The 26,087-nt window shown below is 37.7% G+C and overlaps 1 protein-coding gene across 15 annotated transcripts in view; it reads right to left on the bottom strand.

The window, feature by feature from the left end:
- HERC3 (HECT and RLD domain containing E3 ubiquitin protein ligase 3) overlaps window positions 1-26,087 on the bottom strand; it is a 123,157-nt gene that overhangs the window by 20,299 nt on the left and 76,771 nt on the right. For 9 of the 15 annotated variants that reach the window (XM_015450643.3, XM_065544561.1, XM_005555400.4 and 6 more), the window contains 13 exons: window positions 24,751-24,875; window positions 23,087-23,146; window positions 19,784-19,895; window positions 19,189-19,378; window positions 17,232-17,395; window positions 17,006-17,119; window positions 11,020-11,043; window positions 10,838-10,927; window positions 9,123-9,293; window positions 6,970-7,113; window positions 5,561-5,727; window positions 2,355-2,421; window positions 1,786-1,868 (listed from right to left, as the gene is read on the bottom strand). In XM_015450643.3, coding sequence (XP_015306129.1) covers window positions 1,786-1,868; window positions 2,355-2,421; window positions 5,561-5,727; window positions 6,970-7,113; window positions 9,123-9,293; window positions 10,838-10,927; window positions 11,020-11,043; window positions 17,006-17,119; window positions 17,232-17,395; window positions 19,189-19,378; window positions 19,784-19,895; window positions 23,087-23,146; window positions 24,751-24,875 — 1,511 coding nt within the window. Of the gene's footprint in view, window positions 1-1,785; window positions 1,869-2,354; window positions 2,422-5,560; window positions 5,728-6,969; window positions 7,114-9,122; window positions 9,294-10,837; window positions 10,928-11,019; window positions 11,044-17,005; window positions 17,120-17,231; window positions 18,723-19,188; window positions 19,379-19,783; window positions 19,896-23,086; window positions 23,147-24,750; window positions 24,876-26,087 lie in introns of all 15 variants that reach the window. The other 6 variants (XM_074040124.1, XM_045393360.2, XM_005555402.4 and 3 more) reach the window with 2 other exon arrangements.

The following is a 26,087-nucleotide window of genomic DNA, read 5'->3' as shown; positions in this document are numbered from 1 at the left end:
AAATTCAATGGTGATTGAGGCTCACATAACTAATTAAAAAATATCCATATAAGACTTCTTTATTGAGATATATAAATTTTCTGCTCTAAACACAATCACCTGGGTATCACACAGACATATCAAAATCAATATATTCAAAATGGAACTTGTTCCCTTGAACCTGCTTTATAGACTCTGTTTTCTATTAGTTAGTGTTTGAATTAGAAACTTCAGCATTATTATCAATATATGCCTCTCTCATACCATCCATATATAATCAGACACTAGCTCCTATTTGGTTATATAACTAACTCTGTTTCCCACTGCCTTTGTTCTGGCTGTTACCATCCTTTACCTGAGCTACCTCAAAAGCCTCCTAATGGGTATCCCTGCACGTGGTCTATTTCCACATGACCCCCAAAGTAATCTTTCTAAAATAGAAACCAACCATGTTCTACTCCAAGCGCCATTCAAGGCCTTGATAACCTCCACTCTGATGCTACTACAGTCTCCCTTCATCCGTACACCAGTCCCCACTCCACAAGTATCCGACATTCTCTATCATGTGTCAAACTGGAAAGTCGCGACTCACTTGGTGCCTAAAATGTTTCCTCCAACTTGCATTCTTTAATGTCTGATAAAAGCGTTGTAACCTCTTACTCTAGTACCGTGGCACCTGGGCTAAAACTTCTATCACATACACTGGATGCTATCGCAATTATTTCCATACATTGACCCTTCTCAACTAATCCCAAGCTTCTAAGGATGGAAGTTATTCACCCTCTATACCCAGCAATATGGCTGACACACAGTAGTCACTCAGTGTTTGTAAAGTAAATTGATTTCATGCAGATTAGCATAATTTAATATAAAAGTAAGCAAAAATGAGCATCTTCTCTCCTCTAAAGAGTTAACTCAGAGATTATGAATCATCCTGAAAAATCAAATGTACTTGAATTTGTTGTTATGATCCAGAGAGAATAACTTAATTTAAAACCTCTACGACAAATCATTCAGCAGTAAAATAGCAGTGATAGTAAGCATCTTTATAAAATTCATTTATTCAACACATATTTTTTGAGTACTTTTGTGCCAGGCACTCTGTTAGATACTAGAAACTCTGTGCTAGACTCTGGCAGTTCATCCATTCCAAAGTATTTTCCTGTAAATTATCTCATTTCATTCTCACAAACATCCCATGAAGTAGAGAGGACAGTGATTATAATCTCCATTTGGCAGATGAGAAAACTGAAACCAAACAGTTTATGTAACTTGCTCAGAGTCAAAGCCAAAAAGATGCAGATCTAGAACTAAAACAGTTATCTCCTGAATCTAGTCCTGGTGCTTGCTCTGCTATTAAAAATTATTTAGGCCAGGCACGGTGGCTCACACCTGTAATCCCAGCACTTTGGGAGGCCGAGGTGGGTGGATCACGAGGTCAGGAGTTCAAGACCAGCCTGGCCAAGATGGTGAAACCCCATCTCTACTAAAAATATAAAAAATTAGACGGGCGTGGTGGTGCATGCCTCTAATCCCAGCTACTCCAGACGCTGAGGCAGAGAATTGCTTAAACCTGGAGGGGCGGAGGCTGCAGTGAGCCGAGATCATGCCATTGCACTCTAGCCTGGGTCCGCCCAAAAAAAAAAAGAAAAATTATTTGAAATCTGTAAATTCTTGCCCTATCACCCTTACCTCCCCTCTGAAGAAGGTATTAACGTTAAAAAGTAATTTTTATTTTGGTTTTAAATGTCAAACTGCAGAAATATGAAGTAGCAGCATCTGCAACAGTCCAAGGCCAGGACTAACCTGTTATCCTTGCACACAGTCACATTATCTCCCCCAGGTATCAGCTTCTTCTGTTCAATCACTCCATAGCTTTCTCGGCAGATCTATATTTAAGGTGGAAAAAAGAAATATTTCAGTTTTGTTGACCATTTATCTTGTAGAACTCAAATGACTGAGAGAGGCTTTAGAAACAAATGTAGTTCCATGACTATTACAGAAAATTAGTGGGAGAATAATGAGAACTTGAGTCAGAAAACATTAGCACGTTAAAAAACATCTTTTGTTTTAGGACATGGAGTTGCCAATAAATGCACTCAAGGAGAAAATGACACGAACTCAAGAATATGTGTCAGGAGTAGGAAGGATTATTTCTTCAATAATTTTCCTAAGTGCATAGATTAATCATTCATTCATTTATTCAACACACTCACTGAACTCCTATAACACTCAAGACGCTATGACTAAAATAATTTGATTCAAAGAAGTCCCTGACGTTTTTCTGTGATTTGAAGAAGAACTAATGTTAATTATCACTCTACAGATGGTAAGAGAGACAGCCACAATCCTAAGTAAACTGTGGAAATTCTTACCGTGAAGTTGAGGCAGAAAGTCTCCTCCACATCCTCCCCAGGGTAATCTAAAAGCTCTTGGAGACTCCTAATCATAGAATGACAGAAAAGGAAAAGTGGAAAGTCAGATACTGCTGCAACAGTGTTTCTACTTCAGTTACACGTCCAGATCATTTCCAAGGAAAAACTATGAAAGGAGATTCTGGAATAAACATAAATCCAGATGGACAGAAAATCATGTACCTACACCTTGAAGATAATTATGGCACTAGACCTATAAAACATTCATTAATTATTCTCTCTTCTTACTGACAAATCTTATTAGACTTGAAAAGAAATTCAGATGGATTTTTAACCTAACATACTTGTGTCCTCTTAACTCTGAAGTAGTTTGCAAGTGTGTGTGTAGATATATAAATGAGGAGATGGTATTGCAGGGGCCTCCAGCCAGCTTCACTGGCTTATGCATTAGTAAAATAATCCTTCCATCATTAAAAAAAAAAAAAAAAAAGGGCACAAAGTCACCACATCCACTTAGGAATTTTAATGGCTTACTTGTTAATGCAGAAGTCTCTATTTGGTAAAGACCAGGGGTGCCCAATCTTTTGGCTTCCCTGAGCCATGTTGGAAGAAGAAGAATTGCCTTCTTCTTAAAATACACTCACGCTAATTTTTTTTTAAGAGATGGAGAAAGGAAAAGAAGTTGTATTTGAGAGGTTATGCATTGCACAGGCATATAAAGCTGATACTTTGCATGCCAAATGTGTCCATAAAAATATACTGTCTCTGTGTAATTCAGCATAAAACACTGCTAACTGTCCTTAACAACAACATAATTTTAACAGATTGATTTCAGACACTCCAAAATTCACCAGCCAAGAAAACTATCATAGTTGTTCACCTTCTCCCTAATGTTAATCTGCGAAATGAGTTTCTTTTTAAATATTTTTTTCTTTCTTGAGACTGAAGAGACAAAAATAAGTCTGGTTTTGTTATTAGTACACAGATAAAATATATATTAAAGAAAACACATCTTTACTTTTTTCTTCACCCAGTTAGAAAGGCTTTTTTTATTATTATTATTATTATTTTACTTTAAGTTCTGGGATACATGTGCAGACTGTGCAGGTTTGTTACATAGGTATATATGTGCTATGGTGGTTTGCTGTACCTATCAACCTGTCATCTAGGTTTTAAGCCCCACATGTATTAGGTATTTGTACTAATGCTTTCCCTCCCCTTCCCCCCTACCCGCTGACAGGCCCCGGTGTGTGATGTTCCCCTCCATGTATCCACGTGTTCTCATTGTTCAACTCCCACTTATAAATGAGAACATGTGGTGTTTGGTTTTCTGTTCCTGTGTTAGTTTGCTAAGAATGATAGCTTCCAGCTTCATCCATGTCCCTGCAAGGGACATGAACTCATTCATTTTTATGGCTGCATAGTATTCCATGGTGTGTATGTGCCACATTTTCTTTATCCAGTCTATTATTGATGGGCATTTGGGTTGGTTCCAAGTCTTTGCTATTGTAAACAGCGCTGCAATAAACATACATGTGTGCGTGTGTCTTTATAGTAGAATGATTTATAATCCTTTGGATATATACCCAGTAATGGGATAGCAGGGTAAAATGGTATTTCTGGTTCTAGATCCTTGTGGAATCACCACACTGTCTTCCACAATGGTTGAACTAATTTACACTCCCACCAACAGTGTATTCCTGTTTCTTCAGAGCCTTGCCAGCACTGTTGTTTCCTGACTTTTTAATAATCGCCATTCTGACTGGCGTGAGATGGTATCTCATTGTGGTTTTGATTTGCATTTCTCTAATGATCAGTGATGATGAGCTTTTTTTCATGTGTTTGTTGGCCACATAAATGTCTTCTTTTGAGAAGCATCTGTTCATATCCTTTGCCCACTTTTTGATGGGTTTTTTTTTTTTTCTTGTAAATTTGTTTAAGTTCCTTGTAGATTCTGTATATCAGATCTTTGTCAGATGGATAGATTGCAAACATTTTCCCCATTCTGTAGGTTTTCTGTTCCCTCTGCTGATAGTTTTTTTGCTGTGCAGCTCTTTAGTTCGATTAGATCCCATTTGTCAATTTTGGCTTTTGTTGCCCTTGCTTTTGGTGTTTTAGACATGAAATCTTTGCCCATGCCTATGTCCTGAATGGTATTGCCTAGGTTTTCTTCTAGGGTTTTTATGGTTTTGAGTTTTTTACATTTAAGTCTTTAATTCATCTTGAGCTAATTTTTGTATAAGGTGTAAGGAAGGGGTCCAGTTTCTGTTTTCTGCATATGGCTAGCCAGTTTTCCTAGCACCATTTATTAAATAGGGAATCCTTCCCTCATTGCTTGTTTTTTCAGGTTTGTCAAAAATCAGATGATTGTATATGTGTGGTGTTATTTCTGAGGTCTCTGTTCTGTGCCATTGGTCTATATATCTGTTTTGGTACCAGCACCATGTTGTTTTGGTTACTATAGCCTTGTAGTATAGTTTGAAGTCAGGTAGAGTAATACCTCCAGCTTTGCTCTTTTTGCTTAGGACTGTCTTGGCTCTACGGGCTCTTTTTTGGTTCCATATGAAATTTAAAGTAGTTTTTTCTAATTCTGAAAGGAAAGTCAATGGTAGCTTGATGGGAATAGTATTGAATCTATAAATTTATAGTACTATAAATTACTTTGGGAAGTATGGCCATTAAAATAGAATAATTCAAATGTTTCTAATATAAAGAGAAATATTTAAGGTAATGGATATCCCAGTTACATTGGTTTGAACTTTACAAATTATATAATGTATTATATTATCACGTGTATCCCCAAAATATGTATATCTATTATGCCTCACCAACAAAAAAAAGTATAATTAAAGAAAGAAGATACAGTATTTTCAGGGTGTAAAACCCAAGGACACGGAAGGCCAACTTTTCCAATCCATGGGTTCTTCTAGGGCCCCTGCAGGACTTGTGCATATATGGATTTTGGTATCTGCAAGGTGTCCTGGAACTAATGCCCCTTGGATATCAAGAGACAACTGTACCGATAACACAGGCAATGTTTCAAGCAAGTAGCTGTACAGCTACATCTTAGACAAAACACATATAACAGGGTTTAACCATAGGATGCAATAAACTCAGATTTGTACAGATAGTATTTTCAACCTTTAATCCTCATGCCAGAGATAGCCACAACAGTTTCAGATACCAATCGCCTTTTAGCTTTGTACCTTCCTTCAGTGGGTGACAACTCCTTTAAGTCTTCCAAGCCAGGCTTTACATTGAGTAACTTCTTGTAGAGAGCCAATGGGAAGTGGAGATCAACCACAGTGGAGTTGTAGATAGCTAGTCCACAGGTTATGCCAATCAAGTGAAACCAGTTGTGCTCTACAAAACACTTTTTAGGACATATACAAATGTGTTAAAAAGAAATGCAATGTTTGTGGCCTTCAAACATTCTACCGTTTCCCTCAAAATATTTTCAAAATAAAAAAATAAAGGCCTCATTAATATTTAGTTACCTTCTGTAGCAAAGAAACACACTGACAAAAGTTGTTATCCCTTAAAGACGCAATGTAGACAGAGTTAAGCATTTGCACCTAGTGATACAGAGAACAGCTCATAGTCATCTAGAGCAGGGCTATCCAACAGAACTTTCAGTCACAATAGAAACATTCTATTCTGTCAATCTCATATGGTAGCCACTGGCTACATGTGTCTACTAGGCACAGGAAATGTGGCTAGTACAATGGAGCAAATGAATCTTTGTTGTTACTTAATTTTAAATAAATAATATATAAATAACCACATGTGGCTAGTGCCTAGTGGCTACCTTTTGGTATGGTGCAGATCTAGGAAGAAAACTCTCATAGAAAAAAATGTAAATGACCGTCTGATTGAAATTAAAATGCCTTTAAAAACTTAGCTCTCCTACTGAAGTTTCAAAAATAAACTGTACATGCATATGTATGTGTGTGTGATACTATACTATCATTGTTATTAAAATCAGACATATTTGATTATTGACCTTCCACGTGTCACAAAACCAATTTATCACACTGTTTCTTTTTACCCTTCTCAGATAACAAGACTTGGATCTTACCTACTAGAAATGGAAATGGGACTGATGGCTCACAAAATGCACTATGAGGTCTTGGCAACAAGTATAAATGAAGACGGGATAAACATTTTAATTATTTATAAACATTTTGAATTATTATCCTTGCTATGTTCCCCTTTGCAAAGTCAGAAATTAGGGGATTGGTCTGACAACAAAAGGGCGCGGTGGCTCAAGCCTGTAATCCCAGCACTTTGGGAGGCCGAGGCGGGTGGATCACGAGGTCAGGAGATCGAGACTATCCTGGCTAACATGGTGAAACCCCGTCTCTACTAAAAATACAAAAAAAAAAAAACAAAAAAACTAGCCGGGCGTGGTGGCGGGCGCCTGTAGTCTCAGCTACTTGGGAGGCTGAGGCGGGAGAATGGCGTGAACCCGGGAGGCGGAGCTTGCAGTGAGCCGAGATCATGCCACTGCACTCCAGCCTGGGAGACACAGCGAGACTCCGTCTCAAAAAAAAAAAAAAAAAAAAAAAAAAAGAAAGTTTAATCCATCTGTTTAATTGTGACACCACTTACTTACCGTATCTGAAAACCACAAGAGATTTGAATCTTGATAGTAGGTAAACATTCCATAGATGGGATTCAAAAGTTCTTTTAACAGTAAAAGAAAAAATTCCTTTGTAACACCACCAGCATCCACTGCTTCTTCACCATCAAAGATTACCTTAAAGTAATGGAACAGAATTAATGCTTCAGGGAAATCTATGACAAATTGTATCTCTTTTCAGCAGACCATTTTCTAAACTCAGGACAAATGAAGGAAAGTATAACAAAGAATATACACTGATGCAATGAAAACTGCAAGGTGTGTCTGTTGATTATTGCTGGTAAAGTTTTAACAAGGTACTTATAGATACACAAAATTTTTACTAGGTGCTTCAAGGGATACAAAGGAAGTCAGAAATTTACCACCTGTCCTTAGAAAGTCTACCATCTATTGGCTGGGTGTGGTGGCTCACGTCTGTAATCCTAGCACTTTGGGAGGCCAAGGCAGGCAGATCACCTGAGGTCAGGAGTTCGAGACCAGCCTGGCCAACATGGTGAAACCCTGTCTCTACTAAAAATACACAAATGAGCCTGGCGTGGTGGCGGGCACCTGTAATCCACTACTCCGGAAGCTGAGACAGGAGAGTCGCTTGAATCTGGGAGGCAGAGGTTGCAATGAGCCGAGATTGTGCCACTGTACTCCAGCCTGGGCAACAAAGAGCGAAATTCCGACCAAAAAAAAAAAAAGAAAAAGAAAGTCTACCATCTGCTTAGGGGCAGAAAGACAGACATAAAAGCAGAGAATACTTTTTATTTTTAAAGAGTCAAATATATAATGAGAGGTAAATATTCTGGCACATAGAAAAAAATGATTTTTCATTTAAGTTGAATAAAAGAACACTTTCTGGGAGAAATCACTCCCAATAGGGTTCTTGAAGTAACTGCTGCATGTAGAAGGGAAGAGGGTATTGTAATCAGACACAGACATGGGCTCTGTGAGGGAGTGGAAGTAGGCATGCTGGATACATAATGGTTATTAACAGTAACAACTACAGCAAATCAACAAATGACATGGAGTTTACTACATGCCAGCTCTTAAACTCTATTAACCTAATCCTCAGAACAGCCTTATGCGTAGAGTCCTATTATCCCCATTTCAGAGATAATGACTCAGGCACAGAGCTAAAATCAGCATTCAAAAAGCTTACACTTGTGGCTGTCTTCAAGATTGCCTAGAGCAGGACAAGAGTAAAAGTGGGACAGAGACTAGGACCTGGATTACACAGATGCCAGCAGAATACTGCTACAAAGCAAGAACTGCCTCACCTGAATTACCTATTGAAAACAGGTCAAAAAGAAAAGCTGTATCAAAAATGTAACACAGAAGTTCTGGGGAGAACAACCAGGCAGATGTGACTGGTTGTTGTGACTGATAACCAGGTTGATGTGACTGATGCTACTGATTAGGAATTTTGGAAAGGGTAAATTATCGAGCATTATTTACCCTTTATGGAGATGATCAGTTCATTTCATGCCTATTACATTTCTGAAAGTGGAACTTATAAAAAGATTAGCAATAAGGATATAGAAGTTGTCTGAGGGAAAAGATGAATGACTTTAAACAATTTCAAATAATTCACTAAGTATTTCTAGAATACCTACTGTGTACCAAGCATTATGCCAAGCCCTGGAAATATGCATGATCTATGGAGAGAGAAATTTTTTTTCATTTAATAATTTGCAGGTACTAGGTGTGCCTCTCATAATAGGCCAATAGCTTCCCAGATGATTTTACTACCTTTCCATTTTCCCATTTTACCTTCTTTCTCTTAAATCTTTGATATCCACAATCTTCCTAAATGATAGCTTAATCGTTGTAATTAGTCAAAGCTTTCGTTTTCGTTGATGTTTGCTTGTTTTTGATAGAGCTGGAACTGGTACACCAAAGACAGCAGAAGAAGACAAAGAAAGCACTCTAATCTTTCAAATAATCCACTGACATTTTTATCCAATGTTACACTGAGATGTTCTGTTTGGTGATTTGACAAAAGAAGGTGATTCAATTCTTGTAAAATGAATGAAAGAATGGCTACACCCCACAATTTGAGTAAGATCATTGCTGCTTAATCAACACTGTTGGAAGAAAAATTGCGAAGGTATTTAGAGGAATATCCTGAAGGAACTCACTTTGAGAGGCTTTTTCAAATCAATATCAGAATGAATGCTCAGCTCTCTTAGGGCATCTCCAACAAGGTTGTTCCTGCGAACGTGAAGGACCAGGAAGGGGCTTCTGGCCAGCAGAGGCTCCAGGGTGAGAAGCATGAAGACATTCTGCAGGTTGGCTCCATTGACTGCCACCTGGAATGGCACAGTCAAGAACACAGTTACTCAGAGCACACACGTGAGTTGGGAGAGCAGTCAGCTGTGCTTCTGGACTTGGGGGCACTGACTGCACCTCCATTTGGTTATTTTTTTCCCTCTTAACTTCCACAGATTTTCTAAGTTACTTATGTTTACGCAGCACACAAGTCTTTCTAATCTGGACTCACAGAAACTAACTAAAACAGTTTATGAATCATATGATCTATAACCAGGTCCAGGAAAGTGACTTAAACCAGTTGATTAATACTAAAATAGTATCATGCTTAAAGAAACATGGTAGAAAGTGGGTAAAAACCACAACTTTCAAAATGGCAGGAAAAGAAAGCTAATAACCACTTGTTAAAGAGTTATTCTTTGAAAAATTTCATTTCTCTTGAAAACCTCTAAACTGTCAATATAACAGATACAGCAATATGAAAACAAACACATATATAGATAGATGCAGTCAGAGCTGCAAAAAGACAGACAGGCAGACAGCCAGAGAGATGGAGAGGGAAAGATAAATGAAGTTATATATCTATATCTACCAACAGTAGGAATTGGAGGATTTGAGCTGCTAATTCACAAATGTTTTTGTAGCTTGTCAAAATCAATTATACTTTATAATAAAAATGTGTATTTAAAATAAATTATTAAATAAATCTCTATAACAAGTTTTTATTCAACGAAGAATTCCCAAGTTCCATTTAATTCTCTCTCTCTGTCAGGAGTCAGCAAACTAAGGCCCCACATATCAAATCCAGCCTGTTGCCTGTTTTGCACAGCTCTCGAGCTAACAATGGTTTCTACTTTTTTTTTTTTTTTTCTGAGACGGAATCGTGCTCTGTCACCCAGGCTGGAGTGCGGTAGCATAATCTCGGCTCACTGAAACCTCCACATCCTGAGTTCAAGTGATTCTCTTGTCTCAGCCTCCCGAATAGCTGAGATTACAGGTGGGCACCACCACGCCCAACTAAGTTTTGTATTTTGGATAGAGACAGGGTTTTACCATGTTGGCCAGGCTGGTCTTGAACCTGACCTCAAGTGATAAGCCTGCCTCGGCCTCCCAAAGTGCTAGGATTATAGGTGTGGGCTGCGCCTGGCACGGTTTCTACATTTGTGTAATGGGTGAAGAAAATCAAACGAAGAATAATCTTTCACCACATGTAAAAATTATATAATATGCAAATTTCAACATACATAAAGTTTTGTTGGAATATAGCCATGCTCATTCATTTATATATTGTCTATCACTGCTTTTATGCTAAAATAGAGTTGAATAGTTGTAACAGAGACCATAAGGTCCCCAAAGCTTAAAACATTTACTAAGTCGTCCTTTTGCCAATCTCTAATCTACATAAATGTGTATCCACCTATGTGTGTTATATTCAACACAAATTACTGAAAAGTTTCAAACAGCTTTAAGAATTATAATGGAATTTCAACCAAATATGTCTTCTCCTATTAGAAAAAATTACAACTGAATGTCTAGAAAGGGAGAAACACATTAAAAAGAGGAAATAATTTCTAAAATATAATACCTGCATCTGTAGTTCAGCATCGGTCTGTAACATTTTGGTCTTGGCTTGGGCATCAAAGATGAAAGGGTAGGAACAAAGTGTTACAGTATCCTAGAATAAAGCACAATACTGACAGTATTAGACTATTCCACAGAAAGTATAGCTGGAAAAATATAAAAGCAAATTTAAAAAGGATCATTTACCTGTATTATTGATGGTCTAGCCTTCTGTGTAAAAAAAAACAGAAAGTCTCTTACTTAAATTGTAAAACCTGAATTTTAATCCCTCCAAAAGTAAAATATAAATAACAAAACACAGAACCAACCTGACTACTGGCCATAGAACTAACACCATTTGAATGGCTGACTAAATTTTAAGGGAAAAGATGTTTTGATGGCCACAGAATGAGAAAAAAGAGCAAAAGCAATTAAAAAATATTTTTTATGACCTTTAAAGGGCATGTCACTAACTCTCCACAATTCACAGCATTAACAGAATTCTCTTTTATAAGAAATCTAATTCCAAAACAGGAGCTTTATAACCTTGACTTCACAGGTTAATTTTTGTTGGATAAAGTGGACAATACAAATTACATTTTATTTGTTAAATGATGTTGCATCTTCCTACACACACACACACACACACACAGAGACACGCAGGCTGCTACTCTTAGGAGAAACCAAGTATTTGGAAAGAATTTCAGGTGCTTCTAAAAATGACTTTATCTAGTAAACTGTTGCTGACTCAGCACTTAGACTAGTACTCGGCCTACAGAATGCATTCCATAGATATGTGAATGCACCTGTGAATAAACTTTGGAGGGGAGTAATGGTAAAAATCCACAACCACAATGAAGGACATCTAGGAGATGAGTTATAGTTTCACTTTTTGTTAAGTTGTGTAACAAACATTAACTTAATATTAACTTCATAGAAACAAAAAAAAAATCAACAATATAGGTCACGTTGATCTGTAGCAAGAATTACCAAACACAAAACCATGGGTGTATTCTCAGAGATCTGGGAGTACTCTATATATTTCTTAATGATATCCTAAACAAAACTAGTAAAACACATTAAGTTATATTTGTTTGAATAACTGCATTGGCATCATGTTATTATTTAATTGTCCAGGTGTAGTGAGAAAAGAGAGAAGCAGTCTTGGCAGGTGGATGCTGCATCTGCACTAAGAAAAGGCCAATGCGGTCCTGGCTTGCTGCACACACATGGTTTAACAGCAGTTGAAGGAGAAAAGAGAGGTGAGTCATCCCAGCCAGATGGGCAGTGGAACTCAAGCACCAGGGCCTGACAGCATGCAGGCCACATCCACAATGCAACTGGGGTTTAGGTTCAGTAAGATATGTTTGATCATCACATAAAATCAATGAGGCTAACTGCATTTTATTGCTGTTAAAGTTTTGCTTATACTTAATTTATAAATTTGGTTTGGTTTTATAACTGTACTATATCAGGAGCATATGAATAAGCAGCATGTGCCTCCTTTTGTCCTTATGGATATTTAAATACAATAATTTAAAAGCAATTTTAATTAAAATCTACCCTGTTAACCCTTTATAACTAGGTTCTTCCAGGGATCTTGGCACATTTCTCTAGACAGAGAAATACTAATCGAAGAAACAATTCCAGTCCAGTGAGATCAGGTATGAAATCCTGCATATATCATCCAGACCAATCTTACTCACTCTCATGCCTACATATCCAATTACTTTGAAGTTAGAAATCAAAATGACTAGAAACAAAAAAACAAAACCACACCATAAAACAGCACTATACAAAAAGCTAAATCATCTTCTAGTCTAGGTACCTACAAAAGATATAAGCATCCTGGGAAAGAAAGCAGGCTTAAAACTGGTGCCAATATTCAGAATTTCCTCACCTGTTTCTCAGAAAAGATTAGTTTACGCAAAGCATTATCTGCCTATTCTCAAGGGAAAAGAAAGATCTTGAACGTGTGTTGGTCTATAAAGCAAGATAAAGATTTTAGATACTTCAAATATAAAAGTGACTGTGGAAGAAGTGATAACACAAAACAGTTCTGGCATTACAGAGTCCGAGCCTACTTAGTATTTTTAAGTACATACTGGCATTTTAGTTGGTGTAATGCAGTTATTTCAGACATCAATCAGCAGTTTTTTCTGTATTCCTTGGCTCTTTCCAGTCCCACTCCTGTTCTCTGACTCTCTCTCCCTACCCTGTAATCCCCACCCCGAGCCTCTCTGCACCCCTTAAATATCCACCTTCTGCAGCTCGTAGTCCCTCTCAGCATCCCTCACCTTACTCCTTCCCACACCCCAGAGTTGAAGGAACCCAGTTTTGGAAGCAGGTTGATCTCTCCACTGGAGAAAGGGAGGAGTTAAATTGAGGGCAGGGTCACCATTCTCTCCACTGAGAGGGATGGCTGGAAAGAAATCCAAAACTGCCTCAGTTAGGAGCCACAGCCAAAGCCAGAGAGATACTGCCCAGAGCTGGTGGTCTAGAGAAGGTCTCAGGTGAGCCAGCAAGGCAGGCAGGAAGATACGGAAGCCTTACAAAACAGAAGTGACAGCTCTAAGGAAGGCAAAGGATGGAAAGGTATTCAGTCAAAAGAAGCTGCAAATCTGTAACAAACGTCTGCTTATACATCCACAGACTTTTCATAAGTCTGTAAGTTTTTGTATTTCATATATAATAATTTAATTTCATTTTTATTCTGTGAATGCTGAATATTTTAGAAATCGTACTCACACTTGTATTTCCGTATTATATGAAATAAATCTGCATGATTTTGTGCCACTATTGCTATTCATAACCTAGAAGGATGCATATGAACTGATAAGATACATGATTATCTCCTGAGAGGCTACTTGTCTTGGACTATCCATTCCTCAAAAATGAGTTTCACAGACTTAAAACTAGTAAAGTACTAGTGGACCATATTTCAAGTCTCCCTGCCTGAAACAGGGCTGCACTGTGACCTAAGCTCATTTCTAAAGCATATGAAATAGAAGCAACGAATAAGTAAATGGAATAGAACAGAAAAATTGGGAATATCGTTTTTTTAAAATATGAAGTCAATATTTCCTAAATGTGGCTACAAGTGGGGCAGGAGGCACTACACGCACAGGTGCAGTGCTGGAGAAGAAATACAGCCTCCTCTGCCTTAGGGCCTGTCTTGTCTCACATGTGCACAATACTCATAACTGGAGACAAAACACTGCCTGGCTTTGTCTCCTTTAACACATACAGCAAGATGTCGAGCTTTATCTAGCTTTTATTTTTGAAGGATTAACATTGTGGCACTGACTTTCCCCACTTGTGCTGCCCTCTAGAGGAGCCCACCAATCACTCACTCTGTGCTATTTGGTTTTTAAGTGCAGATAAGGCAAGTTGCTGATTGAAGTAAAGGAACCACTACCACCTCTTCTTTAAAAGGAGTAAAAATCAGCCACTTTAGAATGTTCCTTCTGCACACATGTGTTAGATCCCTTTGGGAATTTTTCACTGCTGCTTCTGGGCTAAACACTCTGCAAAGGTAGACACCATATCCATACATGTTTCCACTCCCAGTGACTAGCAGGCAGACAGCACACATTAGGTGCTCAAGAAGTGCTTAGTGAAAAATAGTTATTGAGGGCTTATTATATGCTAAGTACTCTGCTAAGTAAGGTCTTTCCATGCTTTCTCACATTTAATTTCCACAATCTGTTATAATTCTTATTCACAAAAGAGGATGCTGGGCCTATAGAAATCAGGTAATTTGTCTAAGGCCATGGCCATTAGACCAGAGTTGGGAACTGAACCCAAGTCTTTTTGGCTGGAGCATGTGCTCAACAATATGCTACACAGCCTCAGCTAGTAACAAGCTAAAAATTCCAACACACCAAAAAAAATCCATTTATTATTTAAAAGTAGTTAAAATAAACAAAAATAACATATGAAATAGCTTTAGTATTTTAAGTTAAAATCCAAAATATCAAGAAATTTAAAATTCAATTTCTAATATCATTGTACCTCATACACTAGAAAAAATTCCACAAAAATCACAAAAGGTCATAGACTAATTTCATGTAATTTTCCATATTTCTTTAATAACTATTACAGTCATTGAAAAGATGAGCATCTGTTATTCAAGATCTGATATTTGTTTATCAAATGTTAAGAGAAAGGAAGTTTAAAATATTGTAAAAGTTACTTAATTATCTCTACTCAGAGACTACTGTCATAATAATCTAGATTTTAACATGAGCAACTTCTTCTTCAGGGTAAAAAAGAACTACAATTTGTTAGACTTATTTTATTCAGCATTAAGTCACAGAAAGGGTAGATTAGAAATCAGAAGAATTGACTTTTATTGCTAATGAAATTGGTGGAAAAATTGTTTAAGTTCCATTTCCTCATCTAGAAACAAAGCAGTTGGCCTAAATAATTCATCAGGCTTATTTTACCGCTCATAATGTTATTATTCGGTGAATAATTATTCATAAATTGATAAAACAGAAGGGCTTATTTTTTAATAATTCCTAAATTTGAAAGTGAAAACAGAGTTCATTACTAGCCTTCATGTTAAATTTCCCAAGTCAACCCATTTAGAACACTCTAATTCATTTATATTAAAAAGTATTTTCTTGGCCAGGCACAGTGGCTTACCCCTGTAATCCCAGCACTTTGGGATGCCAAGGCTGGTGAATCACTGAGCTCTTGAGTTCGAGACCAGCCTGGGAAACATCCCAAAAACCCCGTCTCTACAAAAAATACAAAAATTAGCCAGGCGTGATGGCACACACCTGCAGTCCCAGCTACTCGGGAGGCTGAGGTGGGAGAATGGCTTGAGCCTGGGAAGCAGAGGTTGCAATGAGCAGAGATGGTGCCACTGCACTCCAGCCTGGGTGATAAAGCCAGACCTTGTCTCAAAAAAAAAGTATTTTGTTTTCTCAGGGTAATCATAAAATCTTATTTAAAAATAAAACATTGTATGCATTTTTTAAGTCTCTAGAGAAAAAAATACAACATTGTGTCTAGCATTCATCATCCATTATTTGACAAAGAAAACAGTCCTGCTTGTTCAGTTAGATCAGCCTATTGAAATGCCTTGCTTTTGGAGACAACTGCTGACTTCCAAAAACCCCACAGGAAAAATATTGCCCTAATATTGGTGATGAACCTGCTACACTGGCAAGGACTCACCTCAAATCTGCTACCCACAAAATACAATAACCAAATTATCATTCTGTTTTCTAATCTAACTCAAATTTGCACATACTCCACAGACGGGAGATCCTAAAGAGCCTTGCATATATCCCAAGCCAGTGTGCTATCAAAAGGAGCAGTTCCTGCCATGCCAGTGGTGGCAGGCAGGAATCCACAGGCCCCTGAATGGCATATCTAAAATGTAGTGAGACAGCTCTGGATCAGGGATGTGTGACACTTTCACACACATAATTCTCAATCAGAAGGGGCCTACAGGGTCCAGGTAGCTGACACATGATGACTGAAGTAGGCTGTCAGAAAATGATAATTACCAAATGATCCTTCCTCAATGGCAGGGATAAATTAAGCTGCAGTGGGAATTGTGGCATATACATAAGCCTCATCTAAAGAGTCACTCTTGAACTCTGGCCACTTGGTGTCATATGGGAAAGACAGGTTGTATTCCCAGATCTTCCAAGTTTCAAGGAAAGCTAAAAATTCATATTTGTATGTGTCTTGGTTTTTTTTTTAAATTAGGGTTTAAAAAAATCTAACATAATAGGTACCATCTTAAGCATTTTTAAGTGTACAGTTCAGCAGTGTTAAGTATATTCACACTGGTATACAACTGGATCTCCAAACTTTCTTATCTTGCAAAACTGAAACTATACTCATTAAATAGCAACTCTCTGTTTTCCCCTGCCTCCAGCCCCTAGCAATCACCATTCTACTTTCTGTTTCTGTGAATTTGACTACTTTAGATATTCTGATTTTTAAAAGGTGGCAACTTTTAATGTGTAACATTCTGGGTGACTACTCATTTATGACTCCTTATAACACTGATGATTACTTAAAGCACTTCCAAGTTTCTAGAATGCAAAATGCCAGCTGGATGAAGAATAGGTGAGACACTGACATCAAAGTCAAAGACATATTATAGAGCTCACACGTGCTCTTCTTATAAAAAGACTAAAGCTGTAAAATATGCTTTATGAATTCTTACCATCCCTGCTTGATGCAAGAACCACATGAGGTAGTCTTCCTGAATGTCCACGAGACTGGAAATCTCAGGAATGTAAAATGTATCATATTCCACATGCTTCACTTTAAGATTTACCTAATGAAGAACAAAATACAGACTAAAACATGGCTTCACAAAGAACATCTCACTAGGATATTTTACCCTACCATCTAATTACCCCCTCCCCACTAGCACCTCCTATGCTCACCTTATATAACTTCTCCAAGAGTTTGAGAGCTGCTGTAACATAATTGTTAAACAGTACGGGAATTAAGAATGTCTTTCTTCCCCTCAGTAGATAAAGGACTGCACCTTTATAGAGGTTTACCAGCTTCATGAAATATTTCGGGCATACCTGAGACCACCAGTTATCTTTAGAAAGAAAGAAAAGACATATTTCAACATGTAATCTTGGGCAACTATTTATGTCTTCTGCCTGCCAGTTAAAAATTGCTTTGTCTAGAAGATAAACATTAGTCTAAAATGCATTTTCCCAAAACTGACTTTAAAAAGAATCCATTAAAACATTTTTGGAGAGAACAGCAGTTGTACAAGAATCCCTGGAGTTCTGGTTTTTTTTTAAAGCTGGGTCTGATTTTTTACAAAGACTCAATCTGAAGGTTAACTCACAAGTCCAATTCCAGACTACATGTGGACAAGAAACACATATTTTGGGCAGGAGTGATGCCCACTGTATTAATCCAAAAAGTATTCTTTTGTCCTAGCGCTTTCAGCCACCACTAAATCCTGAAGCAGAAATGCAAAGGATGACACACCCTAGAAGCAGCAACAATACGGCAACCATTCCCTTCCCTTTAAGAGGTATCATTAGTTGAAAAACTGCCATTTTTATTTCTCACCAAATAATGCTTTCTCATAACCAGAGAAGAAAATCATAGCACTGGCTTATATTTCATTGGAAATAAACTCAGCCATACTGAAATATTTAAAGAATGAAATAATATGTCTGAGATTTCCTTTAAAAATATTCCAACAAAAAATAAAAAGGTGGTGAGGGCAAGAGACAGATGAAATAAAATGGGCAAAATACTGACCACTGCTGAATTTGTGTGGTGACTACCTGTAGCATACTCTCTACTTTGGGGTATTCTTTTAAATATCAATAATTAGAAGTTAAAAATAAATTAAGTGTGAAATTGAATAATTATGTTCTCTTTGTAATGTCCAGTCTGGAAAAATAAAAATGAAAAAACTCTAAAACTTGAAAGTCAGGTAAGATTCCTTCTAATATTGCCACCTCTCTGTTTCACATCAACTAGAACACCTGAGAAAATGTTCCCCAAAAGGCTTTTGATCTTAAAAAAAATTAAGTACTAACATTTACTAATGCTTTCATTATTATTTCCGTTTTTATCGCTTCTACAAAGGTGGAGACAATATATAAAAGCCAGTATTCCACCTTCAGGAACACAGTCTCTTTATTCGTGGGGAGACCACACTCAAGTAACATCCCAGTCCATCTGGAACACAGAAGTTACTGAGCTGCAATGACACCTAACAAAATTTACCCGGGGGGGAAAAAGTAAAAAGCCAGGTGATAGACTTCCTGCACTTGATTAATAAAAACATTTCAGGCGCTACTCCCATGAAAGACACTCTCCAAATCACTGAGGAACGGAAGGTTTTTATCTCAGCAAAGTGTCCGGAGCCTGCAAAAATCAGTGTGGACTCAACTGTCCTAAAAAAGAAAAACAAAACAAACATTTGGTAAGTCCACACTAGGTCATTTTCTTTCTCTTCTTTTTTGGAGACCTCTGTATCACCAAAACCGCTCACTTCACTCCCACCCCCTAAATTAGACATAGGAGAAACAGAGACCAATGTACACGAATATTGAGGCCCTATTTATTATAAGCAAATGTGGTAGAAAAAAGTAGTTTCAAATTAAATAAATTAGGTTTGTGAATATTATAAAATCAAGATTATTCTGGCATGAGTCATTTCAAATAATCTAAATAATGGTTTTATTTTCAACTTGAAAATAGGGTTAGCTAAAAATTAACAGCAAAGCAAAAAAGGTTTTAAGTGTTAAGGATATTAAATGGCAACAAATAGATTCTTGGATCTCAATCCACTGGAGCCAGGAGTCACACCAACAAAACAAATGAGCATAAAACCACTGATATCGAGGTTAGCAAATTTACCTAGTACTTTGCTGGGGTTTGTATCCAGCCGCAGAATGGCCATAGCCAAGGGAATAGTCAATGTTATATAATACTTGGAATCCTGGAGTAGGGGAAACTCAGGTAGTATTAAATAGATTCTCATGGCTTCAACATCTGGTGGTGAGCTTGACAACTGGGGAATCAGGCAACTTTCAAAACTGTTCAAAATCTGTATGAGAGAAAAGAGTAATGAGAAATTCAAACAAACCTGAGATCTAGTTAACTTATCTCTAAGTTCATAACCTATTTGATAGACTCTCAACTCTCATTCATTCACTATGCACTGAGAACCTACTATGAGCCCTACACTGGTCTAGGCTCTCAGTACACATCCATGAAAAGAAAAGCCAAGGATCCCTGCCAGTGCAAACTGTATATTCTAGAGGGGCACTGCCTTGGAAAGGTTTAAGCCAAAAGAAAACAAAAGGTAGGTCTAATTCCCAAAGTAAATACTTTACAAAATTAAGATTTAGAGACTTTTACTTTTTCATCTTACTCTTTTTCGCTTGAAATTGAATTCATCAATACAAAAATGCATTTTTAAGAATGCACTTTACAAATATAAGAAACATACCTGTTCTAGAATCATGGAGTGCTGAGAGTTCATTAACTTCTCAAATAACACCCTAGTTGAGTTCAGGTCAATCCCAGGGATTTTGGGACTCGTTTTAAAATGTTCATCAATTCTAAACAAACAAAATTTAAAAAGTATTTAATAAAAGAAAAACAAAGCAAACACTCTGATAGGAATTATAAACAAGTAAACAAAATACTATGTTCTTACTAATCAGATTTAAATTTGACCTGGAAGATAAGATCCACAAAAATACCGCATTTTGCATAAATCTCAAAATAATAAACCCAAAATAAAGAATATTATTATTTCACAAAGAATAAACCACACTGGAATTCCTTTTACAAGAATTTTCAAATTTTTAAATCTGTTTTCCTTCAAGTCAAAGTATAAGGACTGTCATGTCAATTTAAGGCTATCTTGAAGTTTATAAACAAAGAATTATTTCCCTGATTTCGTATTGTGTTTTTTGGTTTTCTTTTCTGTATTTGTGGCTCACTGAACTAGATGTAGATGCTGTTGCTTGGGGCAAATAACGTCCCCTGTGCAAACTGGTGCACTCATTAACAAATGACAGTAGAACCTCCTTGTTGAAAACCTTTCTTACCAAAGTATTTAAAATAAAAATGATCTAGAGTAAATGCAAAGTTAATGTCTCTCATCGTTAACACAAAGGATACAATTACATTCACCCAAGGACTAATTTCATTGCTACTATTTTTAACTTTCTAGCAACTAAATCTTTTTTTAACCTTAAATAAAATCTTAGCATTTTTGAGACTTAGAGAATATCTCATATATCCCGCTCTTGAACCTACCACATCTGTTAATTTACAAAAGAGCTATCTATTTGCAAAGCAGCCTTCTGTTTTTGAGTAATGGACACATTCGGATGATTTGAATACACTCTGACTGCAATGTTATAATTTTTGAAAACAAAAAAGAGTTTCTAACATTTTAAAAAATCGTAATTATATGTATTGAAACCCCTATGGTCACATGAAGATAAATTGCTTGTACTTGGTTGGGTCTTTCGTTGTTGTTGTTATTATTTTTAAAATAAATCTGCCCAAAATATACAAATGAATTCTGGTTTCCGGTATATAATTTTCCATATGCTTACAGATACTTTTTGTTATGCTATTGAGAAAACAAAAACAAAATGTTTTGTCTATACATATTCATTGCTTTGTAAAACTGGTCTTCATTTTGATTGTTTTCCTGTGATGCATCCTATGTAAACTACAGGAGTAGACTTTCTGAAATGTCAGTTTGAAAAAAAATAAAAGGCTTTCTCCACAACTCTATACGAAATCTGTGATACTAAGGGTGAACAACCTAACAAGTCTGGCCAAGAGCCCTTCCCAAATGTCATGAAAGCTATCCATCTAGAACAAGGTTTCTCAACCTTGGTACTATTGACTTTTGGGGCCAGAGGATTCTTTGCTGGGCAGGTGGGAATGAAGGATGTTTAGCAGCATCCCTGGGTTCTACCCACTAGATGCCAATAGCAAGTCCCTTCCCATTGCACCAACCAAAAACGTCACCAGAAACTGCCAAATGTCCTTTGGGGAACAAAATCAACCTGGCTGAGAACCCCTGTTCCGCAAGGCCAACATCAGCATAATCCAGAATATCTTTCCCTGGAGGAAAAAACTAATTACTAAATATGAAATGAATTGTGTGAGCTCATTCCAGCTGCCTTAATTATAAAAGTAAATGACTTTATAATCTCTAAATGTAACCAAAGAGAGTTTCTGAAGTGACCTCCTGCAACCCAGTTAGGGACCCATTTACAGTGAGGGGGCAATGATGGTTGAATTTAGGAGTCAACATGACTAGATTAAGGAATACCCAGGTAGCTGTTAAAGTATTATTTCTGGGTATGTCTGGGTCAGTTTTCTGTAAGAGATGGGCACTGAATTAGTGACTAAGCAAAGAAAATCCATCCTCATCCAGTGTGGGTAGGTACTACCCAGTCAGCTGAAAGCCCAGACAGAACAAAAAGGCAGGGCAAAGACAAATTCTTTCTCTCTCTCTTCTGGAACTAGGACATCCTTCTTCTCCTGCCCTTGTACATCAGAACTCCAGGTTCTGTGGTCTTTGCACTCCAATACTTACACCAGGAGCCCCCACCCATTTCTCAGGCCTTCAGCCTCAGACTGAGAGTTACACCATCAGCTTCCCTGGTTCTCAGGCCTTTGGACTTGTACTAAGCCATGATGCTGGCTCGCCTGGTTCTCCAGATTACAGATGCCTATGGCAGGATCTCTCAACCTCCATAATCAGGTGAACCAGTTCCCGCAGTAAATCCCCTCTCTCTCTCTCTCTCTCTCTCTCTCTAGATAGACAGATACATCCATCTATCTATTTATCTCTCTCCTATTTGTTCCATTTCTCTGAAGAATCTTGACTAACACAGGGATCGAGGGGTAGGGGTGGGATTCACACACAGAAATGAAGTCTAATTCATCTTGAGATCTCATTAGCCTGGTCACTGGCAGAAAAGGACTGAGAAATAATTAGGACTTGGGATCACCAAAGATCCAAACCCATGGTAAGACCCTTTTGCTGCATCAGGTTCCTGAGGGAGATATTTGCAGAAGGGGTAAGACAAAGAAAATAAACATTCTATTTACTACTGGGGAGTTCAACCTCAAATATAATTCTCTGGTGAGCTGGGCTGGACCTAAATCCAAGGATCCCATGAAGCCTCCTTAGAATTACTCCCTAAATTCACTCCTTTTGAGAGAAAAAAATTAAAAATAATAATAAAAATTTTAAAACTATGGGAAAGCAAACCAAAGAAATCAAGAAGATTATATGAGGAACTAAGAATTTAAAATTATGACACATCTTAGAATACTCTGAAAATCTTACCGAAAGAGATACAGTCTCTCTTGGTAATCTGCTTTTCTGCCATTCAGGTATGAATCAGCATTGCTCTTCTTCATAATGGTAATGAGATGTCCTCTCATTACCATTATTAGGCATTCCAATTTTTGTGCAAAGCATCAGCTTACCCATTAAATTAAGGCCAGCCACCATCAAAGAGAAGAATAGTCTTTCACAGCCTTTGCCGAGTAAGTATTTGCATCATATGTGGGGTTTTAATAAACTTTTTTTTAAAAGAGGGGGTCTCACTATGTTGTCCAGGCTGGAGTTTAGTGGCTATTCACAGGCATCATCATAGCATCCTAAAGCCCCAAACTCCTAAACTCAAGCAGTCTTCCTGTGTCAGCCTTCCAAGTAGCTGAGACTACAGGTACACATGAGAGTTTTTAAAGGCTCTAAGTCACTTACTTTTTTTCAAGAAAACTTCCATTCCAACAGGCTGCAGAAGATAATATCTGAACAACACCACTGCTCAAAAAAAAGAAGGGTGGGGGAAGCCTTTAATAATTACAAATAAATGGTTATTTAAGCATCAACAATAATCATTTACTCTAGGATTTCATTAATAGCAGTTCTTTCTTAGTCAGCTGAAGCTTTCGAAAATGTGCATTTGCCTTAGAAAAACAGGATGTCACATCTCAAAAGGAAGAAGAACTTAAGTTTTCCATGTTAGGAAAAAAAAAATATCAAAGCTCCTGAAAGAACACCTCTTGTCCCAAGAATGTTCTTGAACATTTTCCTACCACCAAGCATCTAAGAAGTGCCCTATCTAAACTCCAAAGAGAAACACAGAATAAAACCAAAAAAGAGAAACCAAGTTGTTACTTCCCAAACACAGAAATTATCTTTGCAAATTAATACTTGAAAAATTACTTCTATTTTGCCGCATATCTGAGATGGAAATTAAAAAATAAGCGAAACAAGCACTTATTCCCATTACCTTCTATTAACAGGCTCTGGGGAAACAGCTAATTCTGAGGACCCAAAATGAAACTGGACATCAGGAATCCTGGGCCTTTCCATTCAGTGCAAGGAAAAGGGAAAGAATAACACAAATATATGCCTGGGGAGGGGATTACAGTAGTTTCTGTTAACCACATAATTAGATCAGGAAAGATCTTTAAAGATCATTTCTTCCATCCATTCATTTTATAAATAAGAAAACAGACAACTAATGGTAAAATGTCACAGTTTCCCTTGCTGGACCCCAGCTAGCCCACATCTCCTCTCCCCTGCTACCCTTCCAGCCTGAGCTCCTTGGCAGAGCCATCCTATGGTGAGGGATTCTGAAGACTGCCACAGAGCTGCTCTAGGGTGTTCCTAATGCTCTCTTGCTCAAAAAATTACTAGCTCAAGTGCCTCAAAGTTTAGAGTCCTGGTCATTTGGCCCACTACAATCTATGTCATAATGCAGGAACCATTATGTACGTTTCTGGGGATAACCACAACTTAGTGCACAGAGCTTGATTTACTCTTCCCAAGAATCAGACTGCAGAAAAAAGTGGAGAGGCTGACGAAAGCCAATGAAAACGTGTAAAAATGTGCAAAGGAAAATTATCCTTTAAATTTAATAAAAGGTCTCAATCCTACTTATTTTTTTTTCTACCTGACTCTGAATTACCATCTCAATCATTTTGAATAGGAAATTGCTAAAAAATTATTAAGATTAGGTAAGATAACAGCTGTCTCAGATTTGGGATGTTTTGGAACATGCATACACTAAAACCCATGGGAGTTACACAACCAGAACGCTAAGCTCTCTTAGCAGAATCACCAACTCAGGCCTTCATCAGTCAGGATTTTTAAGATATTACAATGAACTAGGCAGGTTGAGGCATATACTGTGTGTAAGAATTGGGGATCCACCCATTATGTTATTTGGGGCTAAGAAGATCAACCCTGAAATAGTAACCAAAAACAAAACAAAACAAAACAAAAAAACCACAATTCCCTAAAATGCAAAACCCCATTTACATTCACAGTATCAATATGCAAGTAGGGAAAATCACACTAAACTAAGAAGTTAAGACATACTTTGTAGAAAAAAAAAATGAAGACAAGCAGCCACATACTTGATTGTATTTGCATTGTTGTGTTCTGAGAGTTTTTGTCTCCAAACCGCTATGGTTTCATCATTTATTAAACTGGTATAATGTGCTTGGTTCATAGTCCTGAAGTCAACAGCAGGAGAAGAATTCTGGAGAATTAAATGTAACAGTAAAAAGAAGAAATTACGTAGCATGGATCTTGTCTCCTCTCCTTTCTCCCACATATTCTCCATTTTATGTTTCACTTATGATCTAAATGTTGTGGTGTGCCGCCCAGATCCCCTCCACCCTTCAGAATGGAGGCTCCTGACAGATCCCAGCTGGGCTGCTGTCCAGGACTTGGCGTTGACTGTTGCTTCACTATCACATCCAATGGCAGGTAGAGGCATGGTGCAAAAGTCCAGTCCCCGGCCGGGCGCGGTGGCTCAAGCCTGTAATCCCAGCACTTTGGGAGGCCGAGACGGGCGGATCACGAGGTCAGGAGATCGAGATCATCCTGGCTAACACGGTGAAACCCCGTCTCTACTAAAAATACAAGAAAATTAGCCGGGCGAGGTGGCCGGCGCCTGTAGTCCCAGCTACTAGGGAGGCTGAGGCAGGAGAATGGCGGGAACCCAGGGGGGCGGAGCTTGCAGTGAGCCGAGATCGCGCTACTGCACTCCAGCCTGGGGCACAGAGCAAGACTCCGTCTCAAAAAAAAAAAAAAAAAAAAAAAAAAAAAAAAAAGTCCAGTCCCCTTGCCTCAACTCAGGACTGGCTGAAGGACCTCACAACTTCAGTGCTCCTCATGGGACTGGCTGAGGCCCCTGTTACAACTGATCTGCATTTCAGCCCCTCCCTCTGCCCAATCCCGCCTCCTTCATCCCTCAGTAGATGTTCTTCTAGAGGGCACTCTCCCAAAAACCTTTGAGTCTCGGGTCTGTTTTCCGGAGAAATCAACTCAGTACAACTTTCCCAGCCCTCTTTCCCCTTTGCTTTGAATCACTGTAACAGCAGGTTTTTAAGGTATTAGTCACCTGCCATAAATGTCCTCCAAACTTCAACAAAATGTATTACAAAAGAGTCAGAGTTCAGTTATAATCTATATGACAAATAACCTATAAAAACAATGACTCTTAATTTCTTGCTTCAAGTATATAGCTATTATAAGAAAAATGGCAGAAAAAGATGTCAATAATGTATGTCCTTGAAAATTCCAAATGCTGCCCAACACTGTGCATCTTTTATTCAGTGAGATTAAAGAAAAAAATAATAATAAGCACTTTCCTTTTCTAAAATTGCTTGTTTTCAACTTATTTTCCCCAAACCTTGTTCTTGATCGAGAACTAAGAAAAAGTTGATGGTGCTTTATACTCCTTGTC

Source organism: Macaca fascicularis, chromosome 5 (genome assembly GCF_037993035.2).
Source record: "Macaca fascicularis isolate 582-1 chromosome 5, T2T-MFA8v1.1".
In the NCBI taxonomy this organism is placed as follows: domain Eukaryota; kingdom Metazoa; phylum Chordata; class Mammalia; order Primates; family Cercopithecidae; genus Macaca; species Macaca fascicularis.
This window is presented reverse-complemented; position numbering and strand designations above follow the sequence as displayed.